The sequence below is a fragment of the Echeneis naucrates genome, chromosome 19 (genome assembly GCF_900963305.1).
Source record: "Echeneis naucrates chromosome 19, fEcheNa1.1, whole genome shotgun sequence".
NCBI lineage: Eukaryota > Metazoa > Chordata > Actinopteri > Carangiformes > Echeneidae > Echeneis > Echeneis naucrates.
In genome coordinates this window covers 12,153,648-12,170,228 of record NC_042529.1, presented here as the reverse complement: position 1 = coordinate 12,170,228, position 16,581 = coordinate 12,153,648, and the positions used below count along the sequence as shown (strand labels likewise).

Here is a 16,581-nt window from a genome sequence, read left to right as displayed (position 1 = left end):
CCCCATCGACAAAAAAACAAACAAACAAACAAACAAATCTTTAATCTTCCCAAACTGAGATATCTGATTTCTGCATATTCTTTGTCTAATTTTTAATAACTTTGTGATGTTTAAAATAACAATCAGTTTGTTGTTTTGGAAATCGGCATGTTCTGTGCGCTTTGTTGTAATTTGTACGTAGATTATATTGGTTCTGTTTCGTCATGCGGTAACACAGTTGGAGCCCTCAGAGGCGTCGTCAGGTCTCCTATGCATCTTTCATTTCTTGCCAAGGGTTTTGACTTCACATTATAGTAACATACTGTGTCTGTTTGGTTTCTTTACTGTGAGAGAGACGAATTGGATTGTGCCCGCAAGCACTTTTATTTCTGTCAAATCACTGTGACAGTGTTTAGTCATTACAATAAAGTTCGAATAAAACTTACTACTGTATTCACAGTCCTGTGTGAAAATGTGTTGATTCTTTGGATAAAACAGCCAAAAGACTATTTAGTTCTTCTTCTTTTTTCTTTTTTTTTTTGACTTAACATTTTCTCTGACTGAAATACAGAAAACCAGACTGACTTCTTACCTGCTGACAAGAAACTGGCCACCACAGACCTGGCAACCCTAAAGAGTGTTTCTGTGTCCCTCAAGACAAAAAGTAGAAACTGTACACAAAGTAAATTAATCGTTACAAATAGAAATACTGGTATCAAAATGGAACTTGCATGGATCAGAATCTGTTTTCTACATGCACAAGTCACCGGCTCTGAACTCAATGTAATGGAGTCATATGAGGCTGCATGACACAGAAATACTCAGGTACAAGCACCTCACATTGATCGGGGAGTAGAGGAGGTGCTCAGATAATGCTTCGAGATCACAATCAACTTCCTGCATAGACTTTATGTCTCTCATATCGAACAATGAGATGAATGATCTGCATTCACATTGAGACTCTAACGCAAAGAAGGTTCAAGTCAGTCAGTCGCTCTGACCATTAGGTGTCAGTCATGCTTTAGTGATCCACTTGCTACTGAACCTCCACCAGGGGAGAAGCAGTGTGGTTGTGGGATATTGGACTGTGTTTATTTCATTGTGCTGAGTATACTGAGATGTTAACAACAAACGGATGAACTGAAAGCACCACTTCGATGAGGAAATAATAATATAGGTGAGCTTAAAGAAATGTCTGTATGTATTTGTGAAGACAGACTTGTTGGGACTTCAGGGTTGGCTGGTTTGGTTAAACACTATAACAAGGTCATGATTTATTAGCTCAACCTCAAACAGGAACAAATACATATCTTCGGCCATGTCCACTGGACCGTGAGGGCACCCCTCCCGTCAATTATTAACAAATGCACACGTCATCAAGTGTCATTGAGAAACACTGATGAAGACCTTCATTAGAAAAGAAAAACCTTTGATAATGATGGCAATAACAGTGAAACATTATTATTAACAACAGTGAACACTTTTCTATTGATTTCGTTTCGTGCCAGGTGCAGGTTTGTCACCTTGATATCACAGTGACTAATGAAGCAGGATTTGTGTGTGTGTGTGTGCAGACTGAACAAAAGTTTGGGACAGATTGTGCAGTTAAATTCAGGTTTGGTCTATATAATCAACCCAAAAGTGACGTATGACAACATTGGCGTGTCTGTGTGTGTTAACTGTGTGTGCGTTTAGAGATTTTGTGGTTTTATTAAGCTGGAGCTGGTACTAATTGAATAAGGCCGCTCTGAGATGATAATAATTAGCTCCAGGCTTGATTTTCTTTGTTCAGTCGTTCCCAGTGACTGTGCTGCAGGGTGTGGATGTGGTCTGTGCTGTTGATGAGCAGTAAAGAAAGACTCCTGGACTTAATTACGGAAGTTTTACAGCACAAGGGTATTATCTGTGATGACTTTTATGACCTACAGCAACCTTTGCTCTTCTCTTTTCTCTTCTGGTCTTCCTTTTGTTGAATTGCCTTTCACAATCTGCTAGTCTGTGTTTGCCACATGCCTTTCTCTGATACAGACAGAAAAAAAAAACCACTCACAAACAGATACCTTCTTGTTATTGTTGTTAGCGGAATTATCACAGTTGAGCATTTAAGGTTCATGATTATTTGTTTGCCTTTGGTTGGAGATTATTAGGTACAAATTTGCTGATTCATCACTGCTTCCCCCACCAAATAAAACACTTATCTTCTTTAATGATATCCTAGGTGATGTTATTTCAAATTGTATTATTGAATTATTAGTCTCCATATTCACGTGGCAGTGTAATGCATACAATCCTACAGATACAGGTCAGGAGGAGCTGACAGAGAAACCTGCGGGAACTATTTACAGCTGTGATGAGCATAAAAGCATCCAAATACCCAACAGGACGAATCACAAGGAGGTAAGTTGCACTGATGCCAAATGCCTATATTATATATTTTAGCCTCCTTAATCAAACATCATTCTCCACAACCTATCTGAGTGTTGTGAACTGCAGTGGGCTTCCCGGTCAACAGTCTGAGCTCCCAACAATAACAACCACCTCCAGGCCGGGCCCATCTGGACCCACAGCCAAATCACAGTGCTTACCAGATATCTTGTATACTTTTTGGAAAATATAGAAAATGGAGAAATGTTGTATTTTAGTTCTCAAAACCACGAATCTATCTTTGTATGGATTTCAACACAATAAAGCCAAACGTGAAGGAGATGGCCGGTTCCACTTGTCCCCAGCTGTGGATAGTCGCTAAATATGATCCAGAGGTGAGCAGTTAGACTTACTAAGTGTGATAATGAACATTATGCTAACAATCAGATAGATAAACAATCACTTCCTTGCTCTCTCCATGGCTTTGGAGATGAACAAACACACTTTGACTGCGTTGTCTGCTTCCCACGGTTATTGTGCTAAATTAAGTTAAGCAAATATAGATGACACACATCCATAGTGAGATGAAATTGGCACAAATACACTTCAAGTCCTGGCAAAAATCCTTTTACCAAAATGTCAGAGCTGCGACCTCTAGGCTGATCAAATAATACTGAAGCCAAGAGAAAATGACTCTCCTGATCAGAATAAATGCTGAAATTCTCTGTGTGATAGTGTTATATCCTCCAATGTCTGTCTGTTGTATAGATATTTCTAAAAACTGGAAAAGTGTGTTGCGGATTGTAGGTGTCAGTTGCGTCATCGCGTTTCCACACGGTAGCTGACAGAAGCAGGTGAATTTTAGCTGACATTTAATATCCAGTAAACGGAAAGAATCGTGATTACTTAGATTTTCCTTGAAAAAAAAAACCTTTGAATGTAAAATCCGTGTATATTTGCTTGTGTTGCCATGCTGTATGTCATGCAGACTTTCGGGCAACAATGGTGAGAAGGTTTTATGGCCTGACTGCGTCTTTAAAGGTTGTATATTAACAACTTGAGGTGGCAGCTGGGCGGCCAAATCTGGGACAGAGGAAGTGTGAGTCCCAGAAGCGAACAACACAGAGGTGAACAGACAAGGATTTTGGTGCTGAGCAGTTCTTAAATCAATTTCGTCTCACAATCAGAATTTCAGCGGGCAAATTTCATTTCTGGACTTTGCTACAAATTATTTATCGCAATCTCTTGGAGTGTTTAGTGACTTTATTGAACTGTGGACCTGGTGGAGTGACAGAGACAACATTTGAAAGCCTTTGTCTGACCATGGGCCGTCTCTAACAGCCTAAAGATATAAACTCAAGGAATGTCAGAGCAGAAAATGGGCCCAGGTGCCTGGTGGTTGTGTTTGTGCGCCTTGTGCCTTATTGCTCCGTGTCAAGGTATCAGAAAGTGTATGAATGGGATTACAATCAATGTGATCCTGCTGGAGGATGAGGAATCTCCCTGGAGCCTGAGGTTTGTGAAAGGAGTAATCCTGGACGCCATAGAGATAGACTCAGCTGTCAATGTTGCAGAAGGTAAGAAAATAAATAACGGAGTATATGATTGTCCAGTATGGACTTAAAAATCATCACAACAGGTTGTGGTGCCAAAGATTACAGTAAATATTCAAGAGAAAAATGTATTTGTGCATACGATTCCAGAATATATGTGAACTGCATTATTTTATGGCCTGCCCAATACTGTGATGCCCTTTAGTTAAGGGCCATTTAGGACTGTTAAACAGAACTTAAGTACCCAACTAAATGATATGAGCATATTGCAACATCTCTCAGCCTTCAGTGAAAGTGAACGTGAGCCTGATTATGATAAATTGTAATTCCGTCTGGGTTATACATTATTGTAACTGGTCCAAAAGGAGGCCTAACCAGTAATGCTAATCACAAAAATAATTGAACATGCGTAGGAGTGGCAAAAACAGAATAATGGGCCCCTACTTTTTGTGATTACCTGGTTAGACACACATTTGTGTAACGCTGTGGAGCATGTATATGTTCACAATTTCTGCATGACAGCTGACAGAGGAAATATCTAATCGCCTTTCTTTGTTTCCACAAACCACAATAAAGGTATGTCGTTTAATATTACCCCCAACTTTGGAGGGTTCAACACCACCCTGTATCGACAAAGAGGCTGTAGTAGTAGCACATGTGAGGGCGTGGATGAGCTAAAAAACCTCATGGTGAGTAGCTACAATTTCACATCCAGCCAAGGCTCATTGTCTTTTTTTCCCTTATATGTATGAGCTTGCAGGTGTGTGTTGTGTGTACTCTGGGAAATAAAAGATATGTCCCCTAAAAGGTATATTCGCACTGTGCCATCCCTGGCCACACAGAGCTAAGCAGGAAGGGGGGCAACTCTAGTTATAGAAGCTAAAAAGCAGCACACCAGAGTTCCTAACCTTAACCGAGCGAGCTGTACTCACAAATGTAGAACGCAGCTGCATTCACAGACACACAGTTGTTTTAAGATGTTTTCACTTGCAGTATTCAGGAAACCTTGGATGTGCTGTACTCGGGCCAACCTGCACCTATGCCACCTTTCAAATGGTTGAGTAAGTGCCGTTTTTTTTTTTTTTTTTTGTCCATGTCCATGCTACTCCAGATAGATCTGAAAAAAACCACTTTAATAATTCCAAACAAGGTTTAAAATGTATAAATGTTTCAGTATTGGGTAGTTTTGCCGTGGACATGTCAGCAGGCCCGTCATCTCTTTCCTCTCCATTTAGATCATTCAGATTCTCTGTCTCATTTTCATCCGTTCTTCCCATCAGTTTTGAAAAAGGTCTGAAGCTCAGTACACCCATCATCTCAGCAGGAAGCTTTGGTCTCTCCTGCGACTACACACTCAACCTGCAGCGCCTCCTGCCACCAGCACGCAAGGTATCTGACTTCTTAATCAACTTCTGGAAAGCCAACAACAAGCTCAAGCCCAAATGGGAGACGGCCTATGTTTACAAGAAACAGACCCACTCAGAGGACTGCTTCTGGTGAGTCATCATGGAGGCTTCTGCAAAAGAGTAATCCACTTCTGTGGATTTAAGCAAGCTATGCAATTCTGTTCCCAGTCCAAAAACGAGAAAATATTTTCATCAACATTAGAACTCTCAGACAGATTGACTCAGTTAAGCCGAATTGAAGTAATTTTAACACATGAGGCCTTTATGAGTATCCATGAGGAGGGTGGGCAGGTTACGGCTTGTTTGTAAAGTGAAAACAAAACCCTAATGATACCTGTTTTCACTCCACAGGTATATCAATGCATTGGATGCAGACTCCAAATTTGCCAAAAATATCAGTCGAACAGTTGTGCGCAAACCAGAAGATCTGAGACAATTACTTAAGTCACCCAAAAACAGGACAAGCAACTGTAGGTGTTGTTTCTTTTGTGTGTGTGTGTGTGTGTGTGTGTGTGTGTGTGTGTGTGTGTGTGTGTGTGTGTGTGTGTGTGTGTGTGTGTGTGTGTGTGTGTATGTACAATACATCTTCATGTGGAATATGACTTTAAACTGGCAGACCTTTTCAGTTTTTTGCTCTTAATGTTATTTTTTTCCCTGCTTCGCCACACAATGAACAAAGCAGCAGTAAATGTAACAGCAAAACCAATTTGTTGAATGGGTGAAGACCCAGTTTTGTGCGAACAACCACTGGTTAAAGTCACTATTTTTGTTTCATGTTAATGCAGAAATGAATGGTCCATTTTGGTTTTGGTATTAACTGACGCCAAGGTTGAAGAACAGATTTAGGTGAAAATGGGACCAGGAGCGTGAAACGGGGGCCACCTTTGTTTAAATTAAAGCTGGTCTGCGTTATATTTTGTGTTTGCAGTGTTCATCATGTGTGGCTCACCCATGGACATCGTGGAGGTGAAAGATGGCTCCAAAGATGCAGACAGCAGCAACAACCTCTTCATCCTCATCGATCTTTACAAGTCAGTGCTCTTTCCTACCATAACTCCACTTCTCTAAATATCCCTTATCCTCCCCTTTTGTTGTGTCTGTTTTGACACTTTGTGTGTAGTGTGGTGCATCACACATGGCTCTGAAACTGTCACTGGACTAAAACACCTGAGCACAAACACATGGTAACGAGGCTGCTGAATAATTTGCCCTCAAGCAGAGAAATAGTAAAAACAGATGGCGGAAACAGTGAACACTAATGAATAAACAATGGATTATAGTTCAGATGAATGAATGGGTCAATGTTTGAAAGATCTGAGTGGAGATGGTTAAAAACAAAGTTAACTGAAAGACCTAGAGGGTTGGTTGAAACATTTGCTCGTGGTTCATAGCTGAATCTGTTAGTTCAAATGAAATAGGTTGCTGGTAGAATGATGTTAGGATCAGCTAACAAACAGCTATTTAGTCTAATAGGTGAAACATGCAGTTTACTCGTAGAACTAGTACTGTTAGTGTAGGATATGAGTGCAAATGCAAAGGTAATCTTTATTATTATCAACAGTTACATCTGTCTTTATATCATTCCTTCTCAAGTTATTGTCCAATCAAAAAACAAGGGGTGCATAACCTGAATACTTCTTGTTGCCATTCCATTGTTTCGGTGCCAAGTTTCATATTTATTTTCCTAATTTCTTATTTGTGGTATTTATTTGTCAAGTTTTTCTGTAATTAAAGGTGGAGCATTTTATATGATATCTACAGTATGAGTTGGGATTAGACTGTTTGAATGTTCCAGCATCTGATCCTGATTCAGAGTTCCAGTGAATGTGCTGATGAGGATGTCTGTCCTGTGTTCCAGTGATAAATACTACGTCAACACAACGTCACTGCCGTCCATGAGGAATGTATTGGTGGTGACCATGCCCAACACCAGAAACTACAAAGTCAACACTGCGACTAGCAAAGGCATGGTGAGGACTATTCCTTGTCCATGTGCTTCCGTGGTCTTTATCCAAACTTCAGCGTGTTTCCGGTGGTTTTTTGCGGATTGCATCCAGAATTTGCCTCAAACGTGAATCTAATTGATCAACATCTCCCTCCGGCTGCAGATGAACGACTACATGGCTGCGTATCACGATGCGGTGCTGCTGACGGGCCAGGTCCTGAGGGAAATTGCTAAAAAGCCTCAGTCAGAGATTCAGCAGATGGAGTATGTCAACGTGAATTACTTCAGAAACATCTCCTTTAATGGTAAGAAAGGGCCATTTCCTCCGCCATAGCTGGAGGAAAGAAAGCAGAGAGTTTAGCTGCTGTAGACTCTAAATCCAGCTACATTATTTTCTTGGCCTGAAAAGTTTCACACATTAAGCCTAAAAATGAGCACATATATGATACAATGAAACACATTGTGAGATAAGAGTCACAGACTGCTCAGACAGACGGAGGCTGTTGACTGCTGTCACCTGTGTGTGTCCTTCACTCACATGACAGACGGATTAGGTGTTACAGCCTGCAGCTGTGTGAGTGTGAGGCCAAATAATTACAGCAAACCAATGACCAGCTTCTCTCTAAGTATGTATCTCGTTCTGGGATCAATGTGATTCATGACTTTTCCCGGACGGGGCTCTGCAACTGTGTTCTATAAATGTCACAGTTATTTAGTTTCTTTTGTAAAGATTTCCCCACTAATTCTGTCCAGGATCTGCTGGATACTACAAGCTGGACAAGTACGGAGACAGAGATGTGAACCTCTCCATCATTTACACCACTAATGACAACAAGGTAGGCTACTTGGATCCTGTGTTGAATAAGATGAACTATTTGGACTCCCTCCTGTGCTGAATCTCTTGTTGTCATCTAGCGTTTTATTGCTGAAAGGTGTGATTTATTTATTTTATTTTTTTTTAATTCCCCCCCAGTATCGCATTTTATTCAGGTTTGACACTGAGCTCAACCAAACCACACTGATTGAGACGGATCCTTCCTTCATTTGGGGAAGTAGACTTCCTAATTTCAAACCAGATTCAGGTACAGCTAGACACACACATCTGCTAATTACATAATCTGCAAATTTTTAACCGTTGGCTCTTTATTTTTATCTGCGAACCTTCAGATCCAGCGTCTTATAACATCATTGTCATTGTGTTGGCTGTCACAGTGGTTGTGGTGGCCACCATTGCCTTCATTTTCTACAGGTGAGGGAGACAGAGAGACTCACTTTGTCCATGGGAACTGTGGTCAATGTGATTGGAAAGTTAGCTTTATACAGGCTGAGGATCCAAATACGTCACGATTTGTTTCAAAATAATTTTACAGTTAAAAGTACTTACAGAATCACAAACTAAAGCCACAATAGAAGTTAAAATGGCAGTTTTCTCCTTAGACAGAACAGGAGAGACCGTCGGGTCAGGAAGCGCTGGTCACACATTGCCTCTCTTCTCGTCACACTGTTGGAGAATAGTGAACTCAATGTCGTCTCTCTGAAGGTAAATGAATTGTAAACCTGAGCAGGACAGTGATTCACATCCTAGACTTGAATCTTCTACAGGCTTCAACACTCTAATTAATATTTCTCCCCTCATCCTCACTCATAATGCAGCAGAGCATGTGGACACTGGCCTCTGTTAAAATATCCTTAATTTACTAATTTCAGATTGAAGATGAGAGAAAAAAAAAGAACTTCATGATCCGCCGTGCACTTTATGATAAGAAGGTAGCTCGGACACAACATCCTGAATAGTTTTTTCAGATTGATCAACGTATTTTCATACTCTATTGAACAAATAGCTATAATTTGTTTTTAACTGCTGCTATGTTTTCAGATTGTAATTTTGAAGGAGTTGAAACACTCAGACGGCAATTTTGATGAAACCGAGAAGATAGAACTGAACGCAGTAAGACACACACACATTGATCTGATGTCTTCAGGGCTTTTATTTATTTTATTTTTTTTTGGTACTCCCCTTTGCTTTAATATTTGTCCATGTGTCTTCTCTGTTTTATGCTATTTCTCTGCAGCTTCTCCAAATCGACTATTACAACCTGACGAAGTTTTATGGCACTGTGAAATTTGATCAGGGTGTGTTTGGAGTGTTTGAGTATGGAGAGAGAGGGTCGCTCAAGGTACGTATGTCATGCACACAATCAGGCCTATCTCAGCTTGACAACTTCAAAACACAAGCCCCACAAGCCCAAGACGTCCAGGAGCTTAATGGAGACCAAGTTACAAAAACCAGATATCACACAACACATTAAAGGGCATATTGCAGGTTATTGAATCAATGTTTAGGAAAATAATATAGGAACGATCTTTTTTCCTTCAAAATATATTGGTAAAAATATTAATTTGGCTTTTGTGAGGAAATTTTGCTTACACATTTGAAAAACCTACAGCGGAAGTGACGTAGGCAGAGGGAGAGCGGTGAACCTGGGCGACAGGAAAATAACAGGGCCCAATCTGAGATCGGACACAGAAGAAACTTTAAACGTGTACCATTACACATATGACAGACCGTAGCCCGATAACTACGAGCCTGTTATGTGCCCCGGAGAGCAGGGAGAGTAGATGGTCAGAGGAGAGAGAGAGCAGGGCAGGTGGTGCTGGCTTATGTAATATTCTGTTCACGTCATAATATTGCACTGATTACCATCATATGTCCGGCAACAGCAAAATTATTAATGGTCATCTGTTACAGGCAGGAGTCTTGATTATAAATAATCAAAATCAAGAAGTCTTATGATGCTAAAAGATAAGGCATGTGGTATGGACAAGATATCTGCTGAGCATTTAAAATTTGCAAGCAGAAAAGTCTGTCCTCTGCTTGCCATTTGTTTTACTGGGTTTTTTGTTCATGGTATTTTACCGGACTACATCTTATCTGTTGTATTGGTGCCTATTATCAAAGGCAAAGCTTCAAAAATAAATAGCAGTTAGAATTATCGGCCTGTAGCTCTGGCCAGTATTTTATCCAAAATCCTGAAGAGGACCTTATTGAATAGATTAGAACAGTTTGTCTGGACATCTGACCACCAGCTTGGCTTCAAACTAAGACACAGGACAGATGTGTATTTTCGCTCTAAAGGAGATTTTAGATCTGTATAACAGGCATTATTCCACTATGTTTGTGTTTTATCGATGCCTTGCCATGAAAAATAATTTTAGAAGTTGCACAGTAGTGGCGTTCCCAAATATCTGAAAGGGTTCTGGCTTTTTGGTATGCTCATCAGGCAATGCATGTAAAGCGGGGTGACTTTATGGCTGCTCCATTAAGTGCACGCAATGAAGTTAGACAGGGAAGCATTCTGTCTCCCTTCTTATTTAATATTTATATGGATGATGTAGCAGATGCGGTACAGGCTGTGTGGTTGGTAACATCACCATCAACCACTTCATGTGTGCAGATGATTTAGTTATCTTTTCTCCGTATAGTGCTGGTCTTCAACAGTTACTGAGGGTTTGCTGGGATTATGGCACGGACTCAATGCTAGAAAAATGAGCGTAGTGATTGTCAGGAGTAGAGAAGTCATTTCCTGACTTCTGTCTGGCACAGTCCTGCAAGTATGTAACGAGGCCAAATATTTAGGACACTGTATTACTGATGACCTGTCCGCTGATCGGGACATTTACAGGCAGTGTCGTGCCATGTACGCCCAAACGAATACACTAATTCAAAAGCTTGGTACGTGCTCTGTACAGGTGAAGACTACACTTCTTAAAGCTTATTGTAGCTTCATGTTTACTGCCCACTTGTGGCGTCGCTATAGAAGGAGCAGTATGCAGAAACTTAATGTTCTTTTCAAAGATGTGGACTCTTTGGCGTCTCAGCCTTATGTAAAATATTGTTTATCTGTTTCCTTTTTGAATGCTTGTCCTGTGTGCTATGGGCCCCGATGATGATGATGATAATAATAACAATAACAATATCCATCAACACTACGAGGTGTAGCGCTGTACTACTGCTGCGGGAGAGAAACACTTTGGTGATCCACGTTTAGTTTGATAGGTGCCTGTGTGGGGAGAGCAGGTGCTGCAGGGAGGTAGATGCCTGCTGGGCCCCAGTCTTGGGGGAGGGGGAGGGAAGAAAACCCATTAACTTTTCAAATGTGGGTTTTTTTATTTTTTATTTATTTTTTTAGACAAGATTATAAATGCGGAAAGACATTAACCTGAAATATGCCCTTTAAATCGATCCAAATCTATTACATGTTGCATACACACATCCAAACGCACTCTCTCCTCCTCATTCTAGTATGTGCTGAATGACAAGATTTCTTATCCAGAGGAGACCTTTATGGACTGGGAGTTCAAAATCTCCGTCATGTACGACATTGCCAAGGTGAGACAGGATATCTGGTCTGTAGATCAATGTTCGGCTCAATGCTGTCCTGCTTCTGACATGTTATTGCATCGCAGTCAGATCACGACTAACAAACACACCTAATCACAGAGCAGTGATCAATAGTAACAAAGGGCTGTGTACTCGATAGTTCCTATCCACTGACCTGCTGGTCTCTACTGTCTCCTGCTTTCTGTACCTGACAATGTACTATCAACCATGACAGTTTTATACTTCAATCAAAAAATAAACCTCATATATTACCATACAGTAATCTCTATTTGTTTTCTATTAAATTCTTTTTTTTTTTTTTTAGTTTTTTAAAATAGAATATCTACATCTTATGAATAATACTTAAACTGCTCAGATTACCTCTTTTCTGATTCACCACTGTACCATTGACCCAAATATCTATCCTGTTGTCGTTGCCCCTGGTTACCACCAGAGGTCAGTAAAGATAACTGATGGTGTTGTGCGGCCTTGATTTGCAGTAAATCTGCTCAGTAGCAGCTCTCCTGCACGCTCTGTGTGTGACACAGACTGATGTGAGGTTTCTCTGTGCAGGGCATGTCCTACCTGCATTCCAGCGACATCCAGGTGCATGGTCGCCTCAAGTCCACCAACTGTGTGGTGGACAATCGCATGGTGGTGAAGATAACTGACTTTGGCTGCAACAGCTTTCTTAGCCCCGGCACGGGTAAACCACAGCAGCTGTGTCCAGTGCTCCTTCCTCACTGAGGAATACGCTTCCTTCACTTCTTTACAGTCTCCCCTCTCGTTCCACTCCTCCTCCTCGTCTTCCCCTCACAGACTTGTGGACGGCTCCAGAGCATCTGAGGAAACATGGCACTTCTCAGAAAGGAGACGTCTACAGCTTTGCCATCATCTCTCAGGAGATTGTTCTCAGAAAATGCACCTTCTACACCGAGTACTGCTCTGACAGAGCAGGTGACACACAGCACGACACAACACCTCACATGCTCAGCTGTTAATCAAAAAGTACAGCTAAATTACGTTTTCTGCTTGTTTCTATGCTACATATTTTTTCCAAAATATGTGGAAAAAGTGTAAGATTCAATTAGATCACAGTAATCTTTGACCAGTCCTTAAGTGAATAAGTGCAACTGTAGGTAAACAATCATGTTTCACTCGCAGGAGTTGATGAATCAGTTTGAGAGACTTTTCAAACCGGTGCCAGAATCGTTACCAGTGTTTTGTGTTGAGACGCACACTCTTTACTCCTAACACATAGTTAACATCTGTCTGTTTCCAAACAGAAAAGCTGCTGAGGGTCATCATGTCGTATTTCAGACCGGATCTTAACTTTGAAACGGCTTCAGAGAAAGAGGCAGAGGTGAATGAAGTCTTTTGTGCGGTGTCCTGATGTACGTTTATGGCTTTGTGTATATTCATAGCGTCATCTTTTCCAGGTTTATATGTTGATAAAAAGCTGCTGGGATGAAGATCCAGAAAAAAGACCCGACTTTAAGAAGATCGAAAACTCTCTGGGAAAAATCATCAGGTAACTTCTTTCAGTGACGAGCGTAAGAAAGATTTGTAGTTAGTAAACATGAATGTTACTCCTTTCCTTACTTTGGCCTATTTCTTCCCTTGTCCTCTAGTAAAATCCACAACCAGGACAACGAGAGCTACATGGACAACATGATCAGACGGCTGCAGATGTATTCCAGGAACCTGGAGCACCTGGTGGAGGAGAGAACAGCTCTCTACAAAGCTGAGCGGGACAGGGCCGACTGCCTCAACTTCATGCTGCTTCCTGGGTCTGTTTATACTGAAACTCACACCGAGCTGAGGTCACAGATATCAAAATCTATAACTTTTAGCGCTGACAGAACTGCTTCTTGAATGCAAATGTTTTTTGTTTTTTTTTTATAAATTGTTCCAATTGGCCAGTCATGTCAGGGCTGTGAGTGATGTGGAAAGAAAAAGAGGAACCTGTTCTTTTTTTTAAAGTATGAGTGTGCTGTCCATGTCTGTGTGCAGTCCGGTGGTGAAAAGCCTGAAGGAGACCGGTGTGGTGGAACCAGAGCTGTATGATGAGGTGACCATCTATTTCAGTGACATAGTTGGTTTCACCACTCTGTGCCAGTACAGCACTCCAATGGACGTTGTGGACATGCTGAACGACATATACAAGGGCTTCGACAGCATCGTGGACCACCACGACGTCTACAAGGTATCGACAGGAGCGAAGCCTCAGTCTTAATGATTCAATAGATTCATCATTTCACCCATCTGTCCTCAGGTGGAGACGATAGGAGACGCCTACATGGTGGCCTCTGGGCTGCCTCAGAGAAATGGAAACAGGCATGCGGTGGACATCTGCCACATGGCGCTGGACAGCTTGGCCTTCATGAGCACCTTCCAGCTCAGACACCTGCCTGGAATCCCGGTGTGGATCCGCATCGGCATACACTCGGGTAGAGCTCAAAGGAAAAAAAAAAAAAAAAAAACTTTTCTCACTCTTACAATAAAAATGTTCAGTCCTTTCTAAGTGGAAATAAACTCCCAGGAGCCAATGACTCGATCTCTGAATGAAAATGATGAAGCCACGGGTCATCCGTCTTGGTGGAGAGCTTTATTCCCCTACTCTTTCTTTGCTCAGTTCCTTCACCTCCTTTTTGTTCTTTTCTCTCCCTTTTGCAATCTCATGAATAGTTGTAATCTATGACTGACTGTGTGTGTCCAGGTCCCTGTGCAGCCGGTGTCGTGGGGATAAAGATGCCCAGATATTGTTTATTTGGAGACACAGTGAACACAGCATCTCGTATGGAGTCAGCAGGACATCGTGAGTGTGGACATCAACACGTGCATGACATTTCTGTCCACTGATATCCATCCACATTGCTCTAGTGGAATTAGAGAACCTTTCCATCAACATTATCAAATAAATGAGTCCGTTTACCACCACTAAGCCTGGGAGAAAATAAAAACACCTGTTTTATCTCATGGATCCTCCAGCTCTACGGATCCACGTCAGTCAGCCGACTATAAATATCCTGCAGAGGACAGACTGCAAGTTTGAATATGAGATGAGAGGAGAAACATATCTGAAGGTAAAAACTCATTTGTTAACTTTAGTGAATATATCGGCCAAATGAGTTAATTAAAAAAAAAAAAAAATAGCTGACTGCCACAAACTAATGCTGATGAACATGAATGTGCCTTTTCTCAGGGTAAAGGCACAGAGACGACCTACTGGTTAACAGGTGAAACTGGAAAAGACTACGACCTCCCGACACCACCAACAACGTAAGCAAACAACCTGAAAACACATTTAAAAATATGGAAGTAATAAAAATGAAATAAAACAGATGCCAAGAAAACCAGGCAAAATGTATATTCTAAAATGTTGAACTGTTCCTTTAACAGCAGTGTTAGTTGGATTTGTATAAATACAAAATTTTATACGTTCTATGTACATTACTGACTTAAACATAAATTAGACTGACAGTTGTTTTTTAACACACATTTGTGTTCTAGCGTACATTTAGCCTGGCCAGATACTGAAGTCTTATTTATCTAAACCTGCTTCTGTTGTGCTGCTTCCTGTTTTCTAGAGAGAACGTCCAGCGGCTGCAGCAGGACCTTGCCCAGAACATCCTCATGTGTCTGGAGCGCCGCGCTCAAGGGTCGGTCCGGAGAAAGAACAGACAACAGAAGGACAACAATGATCTAGAATCAGAGGTGGAGTCTGAGAATGAGCTTCCTGAGTACCTGCATCTGGCCACTGTTGATAACACCCTCAGTACTTTCCTGTAGTTTATTCACATTACTGAGGGAGGATGGGAGAGGATTGTTGCTCTGCGCACAATGAATTCATACCAGGAGTAAACACATATGCACAAAACAGCATATAAAGGTGGGTTAAGTTAGAGGAACAAGGATGTGAGATGTGCTGGCTTGTTTTATTTTATTCAGGATGCGTTTCTTAGATGCCGCCACAATCCTTTAGTTATTTCTGGCACTTGTTGTGAGTTAAAAGTCCAGCAGCAAGCAGAGACATGAAGAACAACAAACCAGACTCTTATAGGCAACATTCATGCAGTGAGTTAAATATTCGTGAAACAATTTAAAGATGTAATTTTATTTACATTACTGAGCCTAAAAGATATTGGTTAGTGTCTTTAACATCGTTGGACACGAATGGTGGAGTCTAGAGCCTCCAATTCTTCTGCTTGGCTGGCTCTTTTCTGGGTGATTAAATAACAATTTTGCAGATTTTAGACGAACACTTAAAGATCTAAATCCTGCAATAAGAACAATGGGCCCAGGTGGGGAGTGGCTGAGGGCTGTAGCTGCTTCACTGTGACATCACAAAGTTGCAAATTCCTGAGAGCTGGTTTTGAAGCCCAGGTTCTGAATATAGGTTGCAAGCTTCTCTCTGGGGACTGAACCCTTTGATACTAGAGTATTATTAAACCTAGACTTTAAACTGATCGTTAAACAAAGACATGGACATCTATGGGACTTTGTGTTTATTTTTTCACTGGGAACTTTATATGCATATATATGTAAATTTTCATTAATCTGTCACCTCAATCAATTTTAACAGCTACTGCTCATGTCAACCACACTGAGCTTAAACAGAGATGTGATGAGGAAATCACAGCACCATCGACAAACACTGGCTATAGTATTCAACAGTGGCACTACCAGTGTATAAGTGATCTAAATGTAATGTCTGTCTCAGAGAAAGAACAACAACAAAAGAAACAAGATCTGCAAAAATGTATTTCAAAGGACGAAAATTTAATTTTTCTTGAATAGTGACATTCATTTACATCAAGTAAAAACAAACACCCCCCCCCCCAAATATAGTTGGTCACATTGCTGAAGATGTATGTTGTTCGGTCCTGATAAAATAAAGCTGAATTGAACATATTTATCTGAGGCCTTACAATTCATGTGTCATTTTGTTAA

At 41.0% G+C, this 16,581-nt stretch overlaps 1 protein-coding gene across 1 annotated transcript; it reads left to right on the top strand.

Moving 5' to 3' along the window:
* Nucleotides 1-3,721: 3,721 nt before the first annotated feature.
* Nucleotides 3,722-15,420, top strand: gucy2cb (guanylate cyclase 2Cb). Its single transcript, XM_029527644.1, has 27 exons — nt 3,722-3,920; nt 4,473-4,585; nt 4,890-4,957; nt 5,177-5,392; nt 5,654-5,772; nt 6,231-6,333; nt 7,161-7,272; nt 7,411-7,552; nt 8,001-8,083; nt 8,221-8,329; nt 8,415-8,496; nt 8,685-8,787; nt 8,955-9,014; nt 9,124-9,195; nt 9,320-9,424; nt 11,551-11,637; nt 12,202-12,334; nt 12,448-12,585; nt 12,915-12,991; nt 13,068-13,159; nt 13,260-13,418; nt 13,642-13,834; nt 13,904-14,078; nt 14,348-14,446; nt 14,620-14,714; nt 14,834-14,910; nt 15,219-15,420. The coding sequence occupies exons 1-27, from the start codon at nt 3,722-3,724 to the stop codon at nt 15,418-15,420; spliced, it is 3,213 nt and encodes a 1,070-aa protein (XP_029383504.1).
* Nucleotides 15,421-16,581: the final 1,161 nt, after the last annotated feature.